Below are 23,504 nucleotides of genomic sequence, written 5' to 3' on the forward strand. Positions count from 1 at the left end.
CCATGAGAGGTACAGTATATGGGCAAAAGTAAATGGCCACCTGACCATAAACCTGTTGGACACCCAGTTTTTATAGAGAGTAATTTACTTGGCAGCTATAACAGCCTCCACTTGCCACAAGGTCAACAGACAATGGATTTTTAGTTTTTGGTTTGTGCCAGACCCATCAACACCATAAAAAGGGATGAATTTCACTGCCAAAGTATTAATTATTTAAAAATACAAGTGAGAGTTGCTGCATGGTAGGAAAGTAAAGACTTCAAATTTATTCTGTTTTAATAAAGAAAATATAAATTATTGGCAGTTTAAACTAACATTAACTAAAATAATTGAGTTTCAGCATTGTACAAATGAAATGCGGCGAAAGTGAAATAATGATTACAGGTAGCTGCTCTCCAGTCTGTGTGTAACTTATAATGTTACTCTACCGCCATCTGTTGGTTAATTTGTTTACTGACGCAAAAGCTGTTTTCTAGATTTAGCTTTTTACTGCTGTAATACACAGATCTCAAAAATGTCGTATTAATAAGCCAAACCAACTGTTACAAAAAGGCCATGTGAATATTTACCTGTAAATTACGCGTTTTGGGACACCTAACTTATATTTCCCATACTTCCAAAAGAGAATTTCTAATACCTAACACCCTGCACTTGTTTTCTTTTGTAAATTATTATTCTTTGTTTATTAATCTAATAACATTCAACAACCAAGACAATCAGAAAGGGGGTTAATACATATCCACGACAATTCACATAATTGTGTATGCATCTTTGCATGTTATTATGGATTCAGATCAAAGACTTCTGGCAACGTCCTCCCAAACTGTCATTACATCTGCCATGCCCTGTAGACATGAGGACTGAATGTGTGTGTGTGTGTGTGTGTGTGTGTGTGTGTGTGTGTGTGTGTGTGTGTGTGTGTGTGTGTGTGTGTGTGTGTGTGTGTGGCTCTATCTATAGAGCATCAGGACTGTTGAAACATTCATTTCTGATTATTTTCATTCATAAGTTAATGAGTGGGTAAATAGCCAATGTAACAGATTCTCATGTGTAGGAGTGGCATGAAACTGGGTCAAACTTCAGAGCATTCTGTGCCACCTGAATACCAACTTCTAAACTCTTAGGCTACAGCTGAGGCCAGATTTTTTACACTTGTAAGAGACATGTACTATATATAATGGCAAACTGAAGACTTCAGTCATTTCTGCAACTGTTTTGGGTTATTATTTGTTTGTTTTTATGACAATATGTGCATACATGGTGTAGAAAGTTTCATAATGTCAGATAAATTTATTGCAAGTCTTCCTAATTCTACAGTAATTATGAAAACTATATCTGCACTTAATTAATTGGCCTGGTTTGACTGCACCAATTAGACTGAGCAACAAAGAATGTAATGAAAATTCAGTGGTCACTTGGAGCCATTTCACAGAAACCTCAAAGCCTGTTTTTACCTATATATGTATGTACATAAACAAATGGAACACTGGTATATATATAAAAAAAACTTTAAATTTATACAGTTGTTATACATCCAGATAAAGTATAAAAATCAAACATGTTGCCTGTGCAAAAGTTAGGTTTGTTCTCTGTAGCAGATGGGTTAACTAGTATTTTACTTAAAATGTAGCCTACTTAATGTTGTTTATCTGAAATAGCTGGATCAACTGTATCATAGCACTACTGTGCTTGTATTTTCAATGATTAATGAAAAGTGTTAACATAGTGTAAGTGCTTATAGAAGGACGAAGGAGCACGAAAGAGTACGAAGAATCACGAAGATGCACGAGGACGCACGAAGGCGCACGAAGACGCATAAACTTGTACGGAGGCACACAGAAACGCATGACAACGCACAAAGACACCAACATGCACCGCAACGAATCAGACAGCCTTGCAGCACGCTATTTTTGTTTGGATTTAGTATTTTCAATATTTAAAACTCTCTCAGGTTTCAAACGCGGCAGAGAGAACGCTGCTTTGTCTGATAGGATGTGTTTCAATCCAAGCCTAAAATAGTAGCTGCATGAACTACAGTTCGCTGTATCGGGCTGCACACGAAGCAGATGACCGATTAATCGAGTTTTGGATATTTTAAGCAAATATTTCATAGCGTCTTTGGGTGCTTTCGTGCGCCTGCGTGCGTCTTCGTGTCCCTTCGTGGATCTTCGTTGGTCTTCGTGCGCCTCCGTGATTCTTCGTACTCTTGTGTGCTCCTTCGTTTTCCTGTATGCGCGTCTGTTAACACTTTTCTTCAATCACTGAAAATACAAACACAGTGATGCCATAATACAGTTTAGCTATAGTTTTTTTTAAATAGTTTTAAAGCATTTTAAGCTCTGATGTTACACAACATGTTCTTATAATAAAAATGAATTGAACAAAACTGTTCTTCTTTTAGTAGGGGGCTACTTCTTATAATAACAGTATTGGTAGGCAACATTTGTAAGTTAACCCATCTGCTACAGGGAACACGCCTAACTTTTTTATTTGCAACATTTTATTTTATTTCTTTTAATTTGTAAAACTGTTGATAAATTGTTATATAATACGTTTTCTTTAACTAAAACCTGTTTAACTTTTTAAACCAAACCAAAAAATTTTTTTTTTGCATTTCTTAGTTTCATTGGGACCATACCAGCAACAGACATTTAATATTATATATAATATTTAGTGCACACCGTATTTTTAACGATCCTCTACCAAACAGTTGAGATGATCACAAATATATTAAAAAAAAACATTTAATGGATGATTTTTCAGCTGCTAGCTTCAGGGCTCGAATACACCCCGGGTAATGTACCACTACATCCTAGGGCACCACACACTGTACTCTTTGAATAATAAGAGATTTGGCAAGAATGTTTTTGAATGACAGGACTCACCACCACCCACATGTTCAATTCATGGCTACAGCCTTGTACTGTAGACTGCATTGTGGCAGTACCTCTAATCTCCAGCAGAGAGCGCAGTTTGTATATATGTTGTATCCACGCAAGCACGGAGTAGCAGTTTTTGTGTTTTGCTGCAAATATTTTGCACGTTTTGCTTTAGCCAAAATGTGTTTCGCAGACAAAAGTCAAAAGTTTACATACCCCTGTTAAAGGCATGTACACTATTCATCTTAATCTAGAACCTTATTTAATCTGAGTTCTTTTATAAACTTATTGTGGACTTTATAAAAGAAAATATACTGGGTCAAAATGATCTCTTTTGTTGTTGCTGGTAGTGAACAGAAAACATTTTGTTAGAAATAAAGCAGAACTTAGGTCCCACAAGACAAGCAAAAAAATGTTTGCAGCTGCAGTACCGATGCTTGCCAGCAGGAGGCGCAGAGCGTGTTGATTTCTCTGTAGGAAGGGAGCAGCGGTTTGCCGCAGGTGAGGTGCGCACATCTGATCCTGCTCTGACATTTCACTTTCACATACAAAACCGACCTAAAGCGCTAAACAACAGTCCACAAGACGTTTTATTACGTATATAAAAGCATAATTTGTCTAATAATTGTACCAATAATTAGTCATTCATGTTTTTGAAATATAAAACCTTTAAGGTTAAAAAAATGTTAAGAGACAGTTATCATAATTATGAAAGCTGCTGCTGATAATAATAAGCCGTAGTCTAGTGGTTAAGCTACTGGACTAGTAATCAGTAGGTCGTTGGTAAAAGCCCAGCCAGGTTGCTTCTGTTGGGCCCTTGAGCAAAACCCTCTATTGCTTAGACTGTATACTGTAACTGTAATGTAAGTCGCTTTGGATAAAGGCGTCTGCTAAATGTTGAAAATGTAAATAATATTATTAATAATAATACTGGTAATACACTACTGTAAAGAATGAACTTTATTTACACTAGGTGAATGTGCTCTGCTACCCGGGCTGCGTCTTAAAGCACACATTAAGCAGAAAGCATGTCAGCCAGGTTAGTTTGCGTAGCCTTAAGGCAACATTTTGCTTTGCTACACCCTTTAGCATGGTTGTCTAGAAAAGCGCAGGAGTGTGGAGGGTGCTGCTGCCCGGTGTGTTAACGGATCAGTCAGCTGTAGCGGAGACCGAGTCCCAGGATGTGGAAGTGTAGGAAGTATAATATCACCTGCAGGTTGTGGGTTCAACAGCGAAGTATTCATGCGATCAAGAGAGAGAGAGAATGAGAGTGAGTGAGAGAGAGAGAGAGAGAGAGAGAGAGAGAGGGTTTGAGTTGAGACTCACTTTCTGCACGTGAACTCACTCGCCGTGCGGGGAGCAGCGCGTGAACATGCTGTGGAAGCTCGTGGACAATGTCAAGTATGAAGATATTTATGAGGTAAACATGCAATTTTTTTTACAGTATTTGCATTGCATTTAAAATGCATTTTAAGTTACTTAACTTTGTGATACAACGTTCATGTTCATGCAAATGTCAGCAATTAATATGCAAGATCACGAACCAAATATGGTGCAAGTAAGAATAAATAAGAATAATAATAACATTACTTTTATTATTATTATAAATATTATTATTGCCATCATTACCTAATATAGCACTTGTCATAAAAAGCAAGCAATGATCATTCTTAAAAAGCATGATAATAAAACAACTGTTTAAGTAATTGAAGATCCATTTAGAATTAGTGTCGTTTAGAATTTTGGATTAATGCTAATAATAAATAATATGTAACAAAATGTATAGGTTCTAAATGTGCATAACAAAATCTAACTTTACCGCTGCGCATGCATCGCTTTATTTCTTTGATTATGTTTGGCATAAGATCTAGATGTAAAGTCTACATTTTGATACATTTTGCACATTGACAAACTTTTAAACACTTTTAAAATGAACAAGTAGGCTACATTTATAATCTTTTCTTTTGTTTTATTTCTTTGTTTTAAAAAGTCTGAAATAGAAAATAATTTGTGTTTAAAAAGTTTAAAATTTGTTAAGTTAGTAAACAAATGAATACATATAATTTTAGCCAAATATTGGTCCATTTAATTGCATATATTACCGCACGCACTGTGAAATAAAATAAACGTTATTAAAATGAAAAGCATGACCAAACAAACTGAAGTATGCAGTGAGAACTATGGCGCGTGACGAACCGGCAGCACGCGCAGGGGGTGAGACGCGAGTCTCGCGGGTTGCTCGGATTCGGATCAAACACAAAAGAGCTGCAGAAGTTCTCCGCGTGGGACCGCGAGCAGCGCGTGAGAATGACCCCACTGTCCTTTTAGTAAACGATCTATACTCGTGCACACATGGCTTTTCTCTCACAGTCAGCATCACACGGCGGAGTAATTATACACTTTAACCCCGGAGCGTGAAATCGCCCGTAATAATGCCAAGCGTGCTTTTATGGGGAGGCTTTTTAACACCGAATATAAAATGTTTGTTATTATACTAATGTATGCATACTTTATGGTTGGTTGGTTGGTGCATTAGGTTATCAATCGTGTTCGAGTTTGATGCGCTAAAAAGGAAGTGACTTTACATGATTTCTATAATGTATCAATAGAGTATATGTAGTTAGTTTTACCCACGTGGAAATTATAAACACATTTTAAACATTTTTTTTCGTGCTATCATTTGTTCCTCTGGACAAAACGTCAATTCATCTAATTATTAAAGTCTTGATGGATTGAATTTGGTGTCAAAAGAAAGAAAACAAATCTCTCTGGGGTGTTGAACCTCAGCTTGGCTTACAATTTATCCCTAAAAATACAATACCAACAATAATACAAAAACGTTAAATACAATAAATTCAACCTAATAAAAAAAACCAACAGATCTTAATAATGTAATAATGCATACATTTCATACATTTTACCATTTAAAAGTCTGTGAATGTGTATTTTGTATTATCGAATATAAATGTGCATGTTGTGATTCATTTTGTACAGCTCAGTGCATGCATGGTCTTTGAGCGATTAAAACATTTTGCAATTAAGATTAGATTAGGTAAATAGTCCGACCCGACTACTTTGATTTTAAAAGCATATTTTTGTCTAAGGCAGAATTTTAGAATACTTAGTCTTCAATACCAAGCTTTACTTGGAGATGGTATATGGGCTGCGTTTATATGTGGATTTTATGTGAGTTGTGTTGGAGGCCTGCACTGGCAGCTGCTCTCTGCAGGCGCGAGACAAATGAAATCTGTCTGCACTCTGCACGCGCAACAATTATACAAACAAAATGTGTGTGTGTGTGTGTGTGTGTGTGTGTGTGTGTGTGTGTGTGTGTGTGTGCGCGAGACAGAGAGATGCCAACAATGTGAGGTGGGCGAAGTTTATCACAAACAACAACAGCAAAATAAATAAATAAATAAATAAAATAAAATAAAAAATGAAGTTGAACTTTAACAGAAATTGTTGTTCTGATACCGATGTATTGCGTTGAGAGTTGGGTTTTTTTATGTGAAGTTTCCAGTTGAATGTCTCACATTTTCGACCAGCAACTTTTATAAACGCACACGTTTAGAACAGTGTTGTCAAAAGCCTACCTTTTGACACAAAACCAAAAACTATGAATTTTTGTTTATACAACCCAAAATTCAGTTGCAGAATACCAAATACACTGCTCTGTGTGTTGTTTCAATACATAAACAACTAACAAATCCAGAATACTTGAATAATTAGGGAAGCTCTTTGGTAACACAATTGTCGCCATTCTGTAACCAAACTCAGGTCCACGTATAATATGATTATTCGTTTGTTAATTAAATCTTTTTCACTCCCTAGTGCTTGCAGCAGAGTGTTTGTGATAGATATTATAGGTATAGGATAAGGTTGGAAAAGCAAACCAAAGTTTAAACACAAACAAAAAACTACTGTATTTTACTGTATCAAATCCTAAATATTTATTTTACCAAGGTCACAAATTGGTCTTTTATTGTCGTCATTAGAAAACTAGCTAAGTGAGTTTATGTGAACAAACCATACACCTGGCAACCATGTTGTGGTGTGCCTTAGGTATACACATTGTTTTGTAAGGACGAGGGCATAGATTGTTTTTAAGTCTATATTATATAAACGTGTTTTTCTGCAATAATAAAGTAACAGAAACCTGTGGAAGTAAATCAATGGAAAAGTGATGCTGTGCAACATATTGGTGTCCTGTCGAGTATTAAACTTTCTAAACGCACAGCAGCAATTAAATACCATTATAATAAGTTACTTAGGACAAAATAATTAACAATAAAAAATAACAAAGTTAATGTTTTTTTTTGTCGATAGGAAGGATGTCCCAATACTTGTGTCCATATGTATAATATATATAATATATACACATTTAAAACAACTTTGTTCCTCTGTACAGAACTTCGTAACTTAACACATTTAACGTTCCTAATTCATCAATTATTAAAGTATTGATGGATTGAATTTGGTGTCAAAAGAATGAAATCAAAGCTTGGCTTACAACTTAAAAATACAATAACAACAATAATACGAAAACTTTACATACAGTAAGTTCAACCTAATAAAAAACCATCAGACCTAAGTCATGTATAACAAATACAACTGAAAAATCTGTGCATGTGTATTTTGTATTATCTAATATAAATGTGCATTTTGCGACTTAATAGTAAAGCTCAGTGCATGACCTTTGGGTGATTTGAGGACATTAAAACATTTTTGCAATTACAAGGTTTAGCTCAGTGGAAAAGCGGTGGAAAGTGGAAGTAACAAACTTGTGGAAGTAAATACCAAGCTTTACTTTGAGATGGTATATGGATTGCGTTTATATGTGGAATTTAAATGTGAGTTGTGTTGGAGGCCTGCACCTGCTTGGTCATTGGTCCAGCTTTCCCACTAGTTTGTGCTGCTGTGTTTGTGCTGATAAAACATAAGCTACATGACTTTTCCTCTTTAAGCTTTTGTAGAAATGTCAGTAACCGATATAAAAACGCAAAAATGTCGATATTAGAGTAGCACGAGTTGGAAGAGAGGGTGGGGCTGGAGGGTGTAGGTGGTGTTAGGGGGGAGTGGGCGGATGGGGTGCTGAGAACGAGCATCAGTGGGTGCATGCGCGTGCTTTCCCTGTATTTTCTCCGCCTCCTCCTCCTCGGATTCTCCCGGATGAACGTCACGCGGGCGGCGGACTGCGCTTCACGCTCCGCTGCTCCAGCTCTATTAAAGACTCATGAATAACGATTATTCCGAGGAGGCGTCGCGGGGCGGCCGGTCGGCATGCGCACACTCGCTATGAGGAGGGATAAGCGCAGCGCGAGCTCAGGGCGCACCGAACAGGCTTTGTAAGTCAGACAGAGGTATAGAGGTCCGGGGGTGAGACGGCTACGACTTCTTGTCATGAGGAGTTAGCTGCCTGAGAGCGACGGATCCGCATCTCAACCAGCGTCTGCACACGTTTGCATCAGTTTATCAGATCTTTCAGTAAGAGAGAGAGAGTGCGTGTATACTTTTGGCGATCAGATCTTGAGTCCAGATGTTAGTGCACAGTTATTCAGCAACGGTGAGTACGACTCGGGCTTCTGCAATTTCCTCAATTTATTTCCCTTTTTTTTTTTTTTGCGCATTTCGGTGTTTTGATTAAGCCAGCTAACCTCCACATTAAATCAGGTTTAGGTTTGTTTAGCCTACCCCTCCTCTCTTTTTGCCTGGGGATATTTTGGATGCCTTACTGCTTTTCATGTTCTTGGTCTGTTTTGTGCAAGAAAGCATTAACGACTAAGTCATTCAATAACATTAAGGCTGATTTGGCGTAATTAAAAGTTTGGTGATAACATAAATAATTGCATTATTTATATTTCTTTATCAAAAAGCACAAGTTTTAAATACATAATGCATCAAATGTGTTTTATTAGATTTTATTACAAATAAACAAATACACCAAAGACCCGTAATAACTCTTATTACTATTATAACTATTATTTTAACAAAAATGAATTAAAGTTTATGCAAAAAATACAAACAACTTGATGCACATTTGTCCACTTTTTAATATAGAAACAACTGGACTCATTTACCTAAATTAAAACATATGCAACCGTATTTCAAGCTGTTTTACATGCATTTTTAATCCGTACTCATTTCTTAAAGGACCGCCATGACGGCGTACCGGGCCACAGCTCGAGGCTCTCCCAGCTCGGCTCGGTGTCTCAGGCTCCGTACTCCAGCGCGCCGCCGCTCTCGCACGCGCCCTCCTCGGACTTCCAGCCGCCCTACTTCCCTCCACCGTACCAGCCTCTGCCCTACCCGCAGAGCCAGGATCCGTACTCACACGTTAACGACCCGTACGCGCTGAACGCCCTGCACCAGCAGCACCAACAGCACCCATGGGGCTCGCGCCAGCGGCAGGAGGTCGGCGGGGAAAGCGCGTCTTTACTCCCGCAGCCGAGAGCGTCTCTGCCGCAGCTGGCCGGGCTCGACCCGCGGCGGGATTACTCCTCAATGCGCCGACCGGATGTGTTATTGCACTCTGCCCCGCACGGGCTCGAGGCCGGTATGGGGGAAAGTCTGTCGCTGCACGGCCTCACGCACGGCATGGACGACACGCACGTAAGTGTTTTCAAATGTATTAAAATGCTTTTTACATGTTATTGCTTTTTTGTCTATGCAGTATTACACAGACATAATAATCATTCTCTAATGATGCAACACTGATTATTACGCACTGCATAATGTATTAATTAGATGATTTATGATCGGTCCCATTAATCTTTATTATTTTCTCTAAACTGATTACAGGGGTTCATCTTGAAATGACACGTTATAATATAACCCAAAACTAATACCTAGCATCGTTGTGATTAATGTGAATACGCAACATTTGCAGGTATTGCAGCATTTTTGCAGCATGCTACATTACCCCAGGCGCATTGCACTTAAGATACAAATCTCAAGATTTTGCATTTGTTTATATGATGAGGTGTATCATTTTTCGATAATTACCAGACCTAGAGATCAAAGTGTTCACATTAATCAGTAAGCTAATCAAGTCAAAACCCACAGGTGCCTTTACAGAAAGCAATCGTGCAATAAACGACTAAACAAATCTGATTTGGATAATTGCATGTTGTTTGCACTATTCTCCGAAATAGATTTTGGTGATTTATTTGTATAAAGACTAGTCTGTGTCCTAAAGGCTTTTATCTTTCACATTACATACTAACCAAAACCTAATAGTCGCTAATGTAATATTATGCCATGTTAATGTTATGTCATGTAATTTTTAAAACATATAATATTTCAAAAGCTCTAGTAGAATATACCTGCAACTGAAGGAACAGTAATACTATAGATTTGGGGCAGATCAATACGTAAAGACTATTCAGCAGTGTAACGAGAATGTGAATTTAAAGTAAATAGGGTAAATGTTGCAGCCTTTTTAAGTTTGAAACTTCTTTTATCAAATAAATTGCACTATTGTGACTGCAGAACTACAAGTGACACACTGCAGCTTTAACTAATCTCGAAATATGCCCTCGTAAACAGTTAATTACCCATAAACACCAATGCTTTGTTCAGGATTTAATACATTTGTAACATTATATTAGTTCAACGTTGTGCAGAATACGCTTCACATAGTCTGAACCAAAAATAACGAAATCTAGAGCTTGAAAAGATCTAAAAAGGATATGACTTAAGTGGGTTAGAATAAAATCTGGCAACCTTTAAACTGTCTAAGCGTTTAGCTGCACATCTTTAAATAAACCTGGATATAATGTTTGAGTGCGTGTGCGCTGTATTCATGAATTCTAAATATTTGTTCATTGTTCATTGCCTGTGGTTTCTAAATCATTTTTTGGGTCTGAACTACAACTAAAACTTGTTGAATTTGTCCGTCTGGAGTCTGAGAATCTAACCTGACTTAGAATTCACTGTGGAATGAGATGATTAAATCATATGTGTTTACAGGGTATAGAAGATGTCAACCACAGTGGCATGAATCTCCTGGATCAATCAGTTATTAAAAAAGGTAAACCCACAACAATAGTGTATTTATGCTAAATTAATTTGCATTTTGATTGTCCGTGATTGCCTTTGTACACTGAATTATTATTATTATTATTATTATTTAGTAGCAGTAGTGGTTGTATTATGCCTGCATTTGTTTTTACTAATTAGTTTATTTGTTGCAATTGCAAATTTTACATTTTTAATACAATCTAAAATATGTACATCAGAAAAATGATCGTTTTAAACTGATTTATTGTACATTTTTGCCTGATGCGCAAACTTTGGCTTGTGCTACTGCATTTCAAATTAATGTACACAATTTTTAAAATAATAATAATAATAATAATACCCAAATATAAATATATACAATATATACATATGTAGAGAAAATTTACTTGGTTTTTCTCTATTATTATTATTATTATTATTATTTAGCGGACACTTTTTATCCAAGTGACTGAAAACAATCTAAGCAAGTGAGAGTTAAGGGCCTTGCTTAAGGGCCCAACAATAGCAATCTGGAAGATGAGGAGCTTGAACCAACGACCTTCCATATAGATCTACTAGTGCAGTACAATTACATTTACAGCATTTAGCAGACGCTTTTATCCAAAGCAACTTACAGTACTGTGACAGTATACAGTCTAAGCAATTGAGGGTTAAGGGCCTTGCTCAAGGGCCCAACAGTGGCAACCTGGCAGAGGTGGGCTTGAACCAGCAACCTTCTGATTACTGAACCAATACCTTAACCACTAGACTACAACTGCAGTACCTCGACTGCTGAGCTACCCCTGCCCCAGATACCTTATTATTATTAGTGAATGTATTTTATAAACAGTGTGTTATGAGCAGTACTGATTATTGCGGTTGTTGACACCTGATTGTGCGGTATTTCTGTATTTAAACACACTTTCCGCGCGGCGTCTGTCGGGGCCCACGCGCTCCCTGGGCTCGTGTTAATATTTGTCCGGTTCTCGAGACATTTGGCGGTAATTTAGTTAACGGGAACACGGTTTTCCCAGAGGTCCCAGAGGACGGGTCCTAAGCGGCCGTGGTGATGGATGGAGATTTGACGATCTCGGCAGCTCGTTCAGAGCTCATTTTCTCTATTATACCCCCCGCTGAGCATCTCTCTCCGCAGTGTCGCGCGCTCGTTACCGCATTAGCATGCTAACAGACGTTCATTTGACGTCGAGCGCGCGCCTTAATGACCCAGAGGCCGGATCGGAAACCGGTGCGCTGGCGCGAGTCAATCAGCAATCGATAGCGGGCCTAGGGTTTGTCGCGCGCTGCTGGCACGCACTAAGGTCAGTAAGCGCTCACGTGCGGTGGTTAGCAAATATGTAGATTAGAATGATTTATAAGAAACGCTTCTGTGTTTTTCGCTGTAGTTTGTATGTAGTGTTTAGATGATAGTCTGTGGTTCTCTTGTGGTGGTGAATCAACAGAAAGTTACAAAACACCAAGTTACAAACAAATGATCAGGTATTAGTTGAAGTTTGCAATAAAATATTAATTAAGAAGTAATTCAATAAATAATAATAACACAATGTGTGTTTTGGCGCTGATGATTGCATATACAAAATCGGTCGAGAATTTACTAGAGACTTAATAGACTTTGCCAGCGAAATAAACTGATAGCTGGGAGTGACAAGTAAAAATACATTAATATCAATCTGAGATGCCAAAGTTCGAAAATTTGCACCAAATCCGACCAAGCAGTTATTTTTATGTATTTATTTGTTTACTTAAAAAAATCAACTTTAATTTTAAGAAAGCACAGTGCCATATACTAATAATATACTAATATTTGTTCTAACAATGATCGCAAATTTTAGGTAGTAATTTTGCACATATAAGCAGTAATGACTAAAAGATGTAAATTTATAGTGACGTGCTCACATTTCTATGCACGAATTTATGAAAATGAATGAGCGACGTTGTCAGTATCTGTTTTAATAAAGACAATCCACTGGCAGGTTATTTAATACTAGCTACAATGTTGTGGATATTTTTTCATCTGTGTAGAATAGAAATCTTGTTAGTGTTATAAAACGTCATGCCAAAGTTCTTGCCAAACACCGCGCCAACTGTTGGATTGATGTGCAATGAAGGCTTGCACTGAATGCCACGTGAAGTGGACTCATATCACTATAAACGCCTTATTTACAGTCCTCTCAGTTTGCACGTAAAATATACATATCTTCTTAAATTTATTTTAAATAATTTTATTCACTTATTTTTATGTATTGAATACAACTTGACTTTAGGACAAACATTTTCCATGAATATATTTCATATCGCTTATTGCTGAGATACAAATTGAATGAATATTTATGAATTGTCTGTACATTTCACAATTTGGTTAATAACAAATAAAAACAAAAGGCCTGGTTCACTGTGAAATCCCAGTGAAATCAGCGACAGATATAAAGTATTTCTTTTTGCTCAGATTTTACCAATAAGCAGGCTGAAGTAAACTAGAAGCTGCTTTAAAGGTAACCTTATTTAATACCTGGTATCCTATACACTCCTAAAAAAGGTTAAGGGTTGTATCCATTGGTGGTATAATAATAATAATAATAATAATAATAATAATAATAATAGTTAAAAAATAAATAAATAAATAAATATGTGCAACTCCGGCACGTTAGGATATAGAAAATGTGAATTTGGCTTCTTTTTACATTATTTACAGAAATTTTTATTTGCTTCCTTAAATGAAAACCTTAATGAAACAAACTATCGTTTAATGTAATATATTCAGGTAAATGATATTATACACATTTAAAACAAGGTTCCTTAACAAGTTATTAATAAACAGTTTTTAGTTTTTGTTTAGATGCCTATTAAATAATTTTTGTTTAAGGATTTCACACCAAACCTCAAACAAACAAACTATTCAGAATACTAAATCCACTATGAATGTATGTAAAAGTAAAATATCGCACAAAAGGTGAAGAAGATACTGTTAAATGACATTCATTTAATCACTGGTAGCTGTTATGGGGCAGCAGTTTATGTTTAACTAGTAAACCAATTGAAATAAAATAATTAAAGAAACGTAATATTTCCCTTTAATTTGATTTGGATTTTCTTTTGGTCATTCTTCACATTTATAACTACTTCCAACTTATATATTTTTTTTTTTTTACTCTCTCAGTTATAATATTTTCACCGTTTGTGTGTTGTCATTTTGAACATCACCACAATTTATTAGAAACGTTCAAAATTGGAATGAAATTTTGGAATGAAAAAAAAAATGTAAACCCTGAAAGCACAAGCTTTGCACTTAACTGTATCTTTAAATGTATCCAGCATATCACTGAACACATCACAGCCCATTTATGTCAATTAAAATGTCATTAGTTAAAATATTCTATTGATTATAAATAGTTGCTTTTTGAATAGTTCCAATTGTTAATTAACGATTAAGCGTTTTTTGTTTAATTGGGAAAAAAAAATTTTTTATTATTACAAAAAGGGACATTTTATCAAACGTGGTTCACTTGTAAAATGATTAAAATATGCAAAATGTTAAAAATCCGAAAGCAAAAATGGCTGAAACTAAACTCAGTGTTTATAAACAGGTGAGATACACATGTAAACTTAATGTAAATATAAACGTGATTTTGTGTGATTGTAAGGACAGCAAGTTTGAGTTTAAATCTCTTTTTTGAAGGTTTTGTCCGTTTATTGTGGCAGCACACTTGTAGAGGCAGTTTTATCCTTGTACTACACATCCAGTGGCGCACTAGCTCTGCAAGATACTGAATATAATTGTGCGTATTTTGGACGTCCCTGTGACAAAAGCAGCAAATCTAAGATAATAAACATTATTAAAACGTTTTACTTTCCTTCTGCACAGTGCCGGTTCCCCACAAGTGTGTGACTTCTCTGATGATGAAGGACGGGTTGATTGGTGGAGTTAGCGTGAACGTGAATGAGGTGTTCTGTTCGGTACCGGGCCGCCTGTCACTCCTCAGCTCCACCTCCAAATACAAAGTGACGGTGGGTGAAGTGCAGCGGCGTCTGTCACCCCCCGAGTGCCTGAACGCGTCCCTGCTGGGCGGGGTACTTCGCAGGTAAATCACATGATCACTTCTACGCAGTTAAGGGTCAGACTGCAGTAACAGAATAGTGGCTGCGTTCCATATTACAGCTACTGTACTAAATATTCCAATTTCTTATTTGGATCCGTTTTATAGTTCCATTTATAGTGCTTTTACAGAAATATTTACTTTTAGAAATACTACATTAAAACAGTTGTGTACTGACAGGAAGATCAGCAGATAAGTTGGCATGATTGTCACAGCTATAAGCAAGCCTGTTACTGGTATAAATGTTTGTTTGTTTGTTTGTTTGGAAAAAAAAAGAAAAAAAGAGAGAATTTGGTGAACCTACTTTTGAACAAATCCATCACAGATTGTTCCAGTGCAGGCGAGTTAGAATTTAATTTAGATTTCTTGAGTTACAACATTTAAGAAATAAGGTTAAATGAGCCCATAGTTTTATTTCATTACTTATTTTAAGTTATTGGAATATGTTCTACTTTGACAAACCACCACTTTTTAAGATGTATAATAATGGCATTTTAATGAATGGCAAGTTAATTAATAAATATTAAAAAATTTTTGGTTATAAAATGTATTTATTACTTACTTCCATGATTTTGGGTCTTTTTTTTTTGTTTCGTTAATTATATTGTTATTTAGTTTAGTTTTTTTTTTTTTACTTTCAAACAGTTGTTTAAATACAAATGTATTTTTTTTAACCATTTGCAATTTCCAAGGCCTATGATAGTGCTGTAACAAAGGCAATCACTGAAATCTGCGCATCATTAAATTGAGTCTGTAATTTAAATTTAAAGTTGCATTCTAACCATGAAATGGAAAAAGTGGAAATTGGAAGAAATTAAATACAATGACCCTAAAGCACAAAATTCCTTAAAATTAAAACTTTTTACAGTCTATACAGCGTCCACAATATTACATAACACAACATACTGGCATACAAAACATACTGGCATCCTTGCTAACAAAAGTTTTTGGATTATGAACACAAAAAATCTCTACAAATTTAAGAAATGTCCTAAAATTTAAGCAATACGGTGTTTAAGAAATTCATGGTAACCCATGGTCAAGTTTTGTGTGAACAAACTTTTTGCAATACAGGAAAGTGTGTTAAAATGTATGCCTGGTTATTCTTTATTTGCTATAAGATAGATTGCAATTAGGTTGACAGAACATAAAGCTTTTCACCAGTAGTGACTGTGACAGAGAAGGAAGCGAAAAAGAAAGAAATCCTTGAAGCCTTGACATAGCCTGCAAGACTCATCTGCCCATCAGGGCAAAGATTTATAGAGAGCTGGAATTCTGGTTCCACATGGGGTATGATCTAACGTTTCTGGTTATAATAATATCAGTGTCTAATATCAGTAAAGAGAAAACAGGAGCACATAGGCCCCACAATGGAATGAGTAGGATCCAGATATAATATATTGGTTTGCAGGTATTTAGGACTTGAGTTACAGAGTAGTGTTTTTTTTTCGTTCAGTTCTTACATTATGCAGTTCTATCGAAAGCAGAAAAATAATAATAATAATAATAATGATTTTGTAGAGGAGCTTGTATGTTAGTCAAAGTGTGCCTCCCCAAATGGTGTTATTCTTTTACAATGATGATTTGAACATGAACTTTCTTTTTAAAACGTTTTATTTCAAAACTTTATGACCTTACAAAAACAGCCAAAAATCTTCTATATGCCTTCAGGATATTTTTTTCAATTCTAAACGTCTAAACTGAGCTGAACAAACCTCCCCCATCCAAAGTGAAACATTTATTTAAATCAGGTTTTATTTTTCAGAGCGAAATCGAAAAACGGAGGCCGGTCTCTGAGAGAGAAGTTAGAGAAAATCGGCTTGAATTTACCTGCAGGGAGACGCAAGGCTGCCAACGTTACTTTACTGACCTCACTGGTGGAAGGTAAAACTTCTGAATGTTTTCTTTGTTCTTTATTTTATTATTCAAATAAAATGTGGTCGAGTGATTTTGGCTTTACTTGTGTCTTTAGGATTAGTGAACTCCCAACCCCATGTATTAAATAATGATACACTTCTTGGTTTTAATTTAATAATGATACCTCAAAGAAACCTCATGCACAGACGCACCATTTGTCTTATACATTCTTAAATAATGATTACTTATATTTTCAATTTTCTATAAGAAGTAAAAGATATTTAAGCCAGCTAATTATTTGACTGACTAGATTTTATGTTATATCCTACAGTAAATGATTAGGCTACTTTTACAAGTCGGTCCTCTGTTCTAGTTTTTTTGTGATATAAGTTTAATGTAATTGAAATTTAAGATTTTCCTCATTATTATTATTATTATTATTATTATTATTATTATTATTATTATTATTATTATTATTATTATTATTATTATTATTATTATTATTATTATTACTATTATGGGCGGCACGATGGCTCAGTGGGTAGCACTGTCGCCTCACTGCAAGAAGGTCCTGGGTTCGATCTGTGTAAAGTTTGCATGTTCTCCCCGTGTCTGCGTGGGTTTCCTCCGGGTGCTCCGGTTTCCTCCCACAGTACAAAGACGTGCAAGTGAGGTGACTTGGAGATACAAAATTTTCCATGACTGTGTTTGACATTAAACTTGTGAACTGATGAATCTTGTGTAATGAGTAACTACCGTTTCTGTCATGAACGTAACCAAAGTGTGTAAAACATGACGTTAAAATCTAGGGTTAAATAAATAAATAAATATTATTGTTGTTGTTATTGTTGTTATTATTAATAATAATTTTATTATTTTCCTTCTAGGTGAAGCTGTACATTTAGCCCGGGATTTCGGCTACATCTGTGAGACAGAGTTTCCGACTAAAGCTGTATCAGAGTACCTGAACCGACAGCACACGGACCCCAACGAGATACACGCGCGGAAAAACATGCTGCTCGTAACTAAGTACGTGTTTAATCAGATTTTTTAATGCTGTGCTTAGTAAAGTAAAAAAAAACTTGTGTGTAATTTGCACATTGGATAAGAGCAAAACTAACCATGTCGAGCGAATGTTTGGATTCATTTTTGAGAGATGGCTGTAAGTCTTTCCATCATGAATCGTGTGTGTGTGTGTGGTGCAGGTTATTCAGTTCTTGACTTTTCATTCTTTGACACGTTAAGCTGGTTTCTAATGAGACACAAACCGGTTCCCTTTATCCGTTTTAGCCCGGCGAACGAAGAGAACTCATTATATTTAAAGTGAAATGTTTCAAGTCTGAAAGTGCCAGCTTTTCCCCTTGAAGTTTCGCCCTAGGGTCATTTTTACCCCCTTTCTGCTTTGCTCTCCATCCCCCTTTCACGGTCTGTCTGTCTGTCAAAAGTCAGTCATGCCCCCCTCACGAACAGGGAGGGGGGTTATACACGCGCCTCGGGGCCCGACCGTTCTGTCGTTCTGCAATCAAGAGAGAAAGAGAAAAAAAGAGAGATGATGATGGTGATGATGATGGTGATGATGGAAACCGGACAACATGGCAGTTGTGGACAGCAAATCTGGGTCAAAAATATATAACAAGCCTGGACAACTGCAAGATGCTGTACCATGACATTTCGAATCTTTTTGAACTGATTTCTCACCACTTACTCTTTTTAGAGAGCAAGAGATTACCCACAACTTCTGCCAAGCCATAGATGGCAAGCCAAAACGAAATATGCCAATTCCTGATTATTCTTAGACGTTTTGAAAGCTGATTTATATAGCAAATAATTAAATTATTGTATTATGGTAAAAAAGTTGCATGTGAATCCCAAAACGAGTCGATTCTCCGATTCCAGACACTGGAGAAAAAAGTCAGTACCAGAGCCTTGATGTGGAACACTACACACAAAATAAAATAAATAGCTTGCAACTGCAGTGCAGGGTCAGCCATTGTACAGCGCCCCTGGAGCAGACAGGGGTTAAGGGCCTTGCTCATGGGCCCAACAGTGGTTGCATGGCAGAGCCAGGATTCAAACACACAATCTTCAGATTGATGACCCAAAGCTCTATCCACTATAGGCTAGAACTATCCCAAATCCCGATAGTTTTATTATAAAATAAAGCTTAATCATACACAAGGACCTATTTTGAGAGAGCAAAAATACACCCATATGTTTAATAAGGAATAGCAAACGTAATGTGTCATGGTTCATTAATACACATTTACGTTATTTAATGTATCTACAGCTGCTGTTATTTATGTATCAAGTAATTAAAGTCTGAAAAAAGTAAACAATAGCACAAAACGACAGAAATATTATCTCTTTATTTTTGACTTGCCTCCTAAATAGTAATCTTTCTGAAAACCAGATATTTTTTAATCAGACTTTAATAAGACATGCTGAAATTTTCCTATTTTGTTTACTTTCTTTGATGAATAACAATGACCAATAATGTAATAAATAATCAACATTTAATCACTTTAACCCTGCAGGTTAATTATTTTTAGATGTCTTACTGATATGATCCTGATTGACAGACCTTTTAATCAATGGTGAAAGCAATCTAGAATTGTTAGCAAAAATGACAGTGTCATATGTCATAAGGTTGTAGGTATTACCACACTAGGTGCGGAGCATAATGACACAGCTTAAGAACTTTCCTTCAAATTTCCTCCAGCCTTCAGGTCATGAAGTAGCAAAGTACCAGAGAGACTGTGGTTAAAACTGATGCAAATATGTGAAATTGATCTTTAGACTGGAGGGTTGATTCATAAACACTAATTAAACCTAAGGTGCCAGATGTTGTTAAAAAAATGGAACAGTTTTGGACAAATACATTCGGCTACATTTCTACTTGTCAAAAACACAGTAGGCTAAAATACTGACATGGTTATTAAGACCTGAAAGGCTTTCTTTTAGCGTTTATCCCTATAGATAGAATAATGCAAATTTGGTTTTAGTCTATCTTGCTTTAAGGCTTTATGGGTGAACTGGAATGCACACTGCTGTTCCAAGTGAAGCTTTTATTTAGGAATTGGTTTATTAATGGTAAATTGCTTGAATGCATAAATTAACATTCAGCAGGCATGGCACTAAATCTCCTTATTCAAAACAATACTCCAGTTGCATTTTATGCTGAAACAGTGAAATTAAATTTGTTATTTGTTGTTCTATTGGAGTTATGAGAAACGTACAAAAGTGCACTTTGCTTCTAACACAGAAACAACAGAAACGTGTTTGCATTATCAGGTGATTGCAAGTTTAAACCCAGACATCCTATAGCTTAGGAGAAAAAGAGAACATAATTGGTAAACTCTTTAGTTAAGGGGTGAGGGTGACACTGGAACATGTTGAGTTTTGAATGAAGCTCATAACAGTCCCAGTCCTCCTAGATCGGTAGCTGTTGTCCAATAGAGGAGACTAATGGGTGGAATTGTCACTGACAAATAAACAACAAAAAAACAAACAAAATGATCTAATGATTTTAAGATTTGGATAATACTGTCTTAAGCATTCTTAGATCAGTTGATAATTATTTTTAAGTCATGCTAATAAAAATGCAATTTAATTGAGGGGTTAAAAAAGCTGAGACTGTTTTATTTTTGGTGAAATGGGGCTTGGGTGAGCTAACTTGTATAACAGTGTAACAGTGCGTTGTTTAGGTGTAGTGAAATGCAATAATGCTCTTCCGAAGCTAAATGATTTTGTCAGTGAAGTACCAACTACACCTCCGAGACTCATTGTTGCTAATAGCCCTGTTAGCGTAAAATACTGCCCCTGAGAACAATTATGCTCCAGTGTAAAGCAAGTAGTAGGTTATTAGTGTGATCAGTCAAAAATATTTAGTTACTACTGCACCACTATAGAACAGAATTCAGAATATAAGGACGTAACAGCAAAATGCAAGATTTGAACACCAAAGAGACTAATTTTATAAAACCAATTACTTGCCTTTAACCTTGTGCTATAAGTTTGGAAAATTCCAACTCGACTACGCCACTTTTCACAAAAAACATATGGTTTAATGATGTTGTGTAGGAACTATAGTGGCCTGCACAGAACCAAGACATTTGATGTCACTATACAGTGCACACCTTTTACAGCCTGAATCTTGCTGCATAATATATAGTAGTGAGAGTCATGTATTATCAACAGAATTAACATTTAGTGAGTTTACACTCACTGATATTTAAATTAAAATAGAATTCTTAAAGCGCTTGCAAATCGTAATAACAAAAAAAACATCATGTACATGCTTTTATGCAATTTTAGGGGATCTTCAAAATTTTGTCTCAAATTCGACACCTTTTAAATTTGTTTGAAAATGTTAAAGTCATGTAAGGAGTATAGGGGATTAAAGGCATTCATGTTGAATACACAGGCAGTAATTGAGGAAATAATCTTGATGAAAATTACCTTATTGGCTTGTGATTTGTGGTCAGAGGTCACATTGATCAAATTTCTCAGTGAAAGTGTATTGATTTCTATAAATTAGATTATACACACAACAGTGGGAAGGGTGGAGGTCACTGTTGCTCCAGGGTGTTTACTAAATACAGACTTTTACTACAGGATTTTTAAGCGATTGTATCAAATGTATGTTAATTAACTAATTATGATCATCATGTTGCAACTTCAAATCACGACAGCCAGAAATTCAGAGCTGAGCTATTTAACAACACTTGTAACCCTCTACTGCTCAGCTCCATTCTTCAATTTGTTAGTAAAAGATTTACATTAAAAAAGCATCTGCCAAAAGAATTAATGTAAACGTCATAATTTAGCCACATTCTAAATCTAATCAAGGCATTTGCATGTATAGGTTAATATTTTACAACCAAGACAACACAAATATCAGAGTCATATGTACCCTCTAATGGTAGGGAGGTATTAGAACTATTGACTGAGGCTTTTACACAAATAAATTATGAAGTATAAAGAGACATGGCTTCTGTAGCTGTTAGTCCCAGTAAAAAACGAGTGTTCTTTGTACCCATTAGTCCCAGCAAGTGTTACACATTTGCAATTGTGCGACTATGTATGTTACTTTTACCACTGCTATGTTTAATTGATACTACATACTATCTTTCTCCTCTCTGCACTTAGGCAGTTGTGTAAAGAGTTCACTGACCTGTTGGCGCAAGATCGCACCCCACTCGGAAACTCTCGACCGACGCCGATCCTGGAGCCAGGCATTCAGAGTTGTTTGTCTCACTTCAGCTTCATCACACATGGCTTTGGCTCACCTGCCATCTGCGCTGCCCTCACCACACTCCAAAACTACCTGACCGAAGCACTCAAAGGCCTTGACAAGATGTTCATTACCAACCAGACATCCAGCCGGCATACTCCAGCTGATGGGCCTGGCTCTAAAGGAGGAGATAAAGATGAGAAACACAGAAAATGAAGCACAAGTGGTGACAATGTGGAGAAGAAGATGCTCTAAGAGCTGCTTATCAGATGTGTCCAGCGATTCTTTATGATGTTATGTTTTACATTCTTTTGGGACAATGGGAGGGATGATGCACTGACAAGGAGGAAAAGAAAAAAAATACTAATAGAAGGATGCTAACAGAAGATTTCAGGACGTGATACTGCTGTGGCATTCATGCTATGCTGGCCAAATCTGGTGTGTAATGCAGACCTCATGCAGCTTGTCATTTTGCAGACCTGATCCACATTTGAATCAAACCATAAAGGCAGTGATCCAGTGCTTCACCTGCACAATCTTTAACCAGAGATGCTCACAAAAGGGGAAATATTTTCTAATTCACAATATGTTAAAAACATGACCAGTAAATTCACCAGTGTGAACACTGGAAACTTGTGGAACAACCTGGAGAAAAATGGGACATACGATGGGTAGTAATTTTGCTGTGTACATATAATTAAAGGTATTATTTAAGCATATATTCAGACCTGTAAGACACATCTGTTTGAAAATGTTTAAAGCATGGGTTCTTTGCTCCAGTGTTAAAAAAACTGCACAGGGCAAACATAGCACAGTGGTGCAGCAAAAGTGTGGGTGTTGCACAGTAAAAAGAGACATGGGGGCCTAAGTTTAATTCTCACCCTTCGTCACTGTGAGAAGTTTTGCATTTCTTCCCTGCGTCAGTGTGGGTTTGTTTTATTTAGATACTTGATCTATTTGTTTCAATTGTGAATTTCCTCCTAAAACATTTACAATGTCAATTGGCTGCTCTAAATTGTTCCTGGATGGGAGTGTGAAAATGTGTGTGTGCTCAGTGATAACTTGGCACTTTGTTCAGGTTATATTGTTGCATTGTGCCCAGTGTTTTTGGTTAGTGCTGAACCCTCTTCAAACCTAACCAGGATAAAGAACTTGGTTAATATAATGCAAAAATAAATCAGTGAAATTATTTTTAAGATTATTTTAAAGCCATTTGTCAATGCATTTTATATCCAGCATGTAGGAACTGGAATTCAATATTTTCATTTGTCTATTTGTGTTCATTTTGTTCAGTAACCACTTCATCCGGTTTGTTTATTAGAAATTTAAAGTCATGTTTAAGCACCACTTCATCCCGATCAGTGTCATACTGAGTCAGTGCCCTGTTACTCACACCTATATAAGGTGAAAGGCGGAAAGAAACCA

General features: G+C 36.3%; 1 protein-coding gene across 1 annotated transcript; it reads left to right on the top strand.

Annotated features, from left to right (window-relative positions):
• The first annotated feature begins 5,059 nt into the window (after positions 1-5,059).
• Positions 5,060-22,295, top strand: tfap2b (transcription factor AP-2 beta). Its single transcript, XM_063001939.1, has 7 exons — positions 5,060-5,206; positions 9,030-9,488; positions 10,848-10,908; positions 14,758-14,974; positions 16,755-16,873; positions 17,734-17,875; positions 21,995-22,295. The coding sequence occupies exons 1-7, from the start codon at positions 5,060-5,062 to the stop codon at positions 22,293-22,295; spliced, it is 1,446 nt and encodes a 481-aa protein (XP_062858009.1).
• The last annotated feature ends 1,209 nt before the right edge of the window (positions 22,296-23,504 follow it).

The sequence above is a fragment of the Trichomycterus rosablanca genome, chromosome 9, assembly GCF_030014385.1.
Source record: "Trichomycterus rosablanca isolate fTriRos1 chromosome 9, fTriRos1.hap1, whole genome shotgun sequence".
NCBI lineage: Eukaryota > Metazoa > Chordata > Actinopteri > Siluriformes > Trichomycteridae > Trichomycterus > Trichomycterus rosablanca.

Coding starts and splice junctions, on each gene's coding strand:
- tfap2b (XM_063001939.1), top strand. CDS start 5,060: ATGGCGCGTGACGAACCGGCAGCACGCGCAGGGGGTGAGACGCGAGTC. Junction 9,489..10,847: donor ACGGCATGGACGACACGCAC/GTAAGTGTTTTC, acceptor ATGTGTTTACAG/GGTATAGAAGATGTCAACCA. Junction 10,909..14,757: donor TCAATCAGTTATTAAAAAAG/GTAAACCCACAA, acceptor CCTTCTGCACAG/TGCCGGTTCCCCACAAGTGT.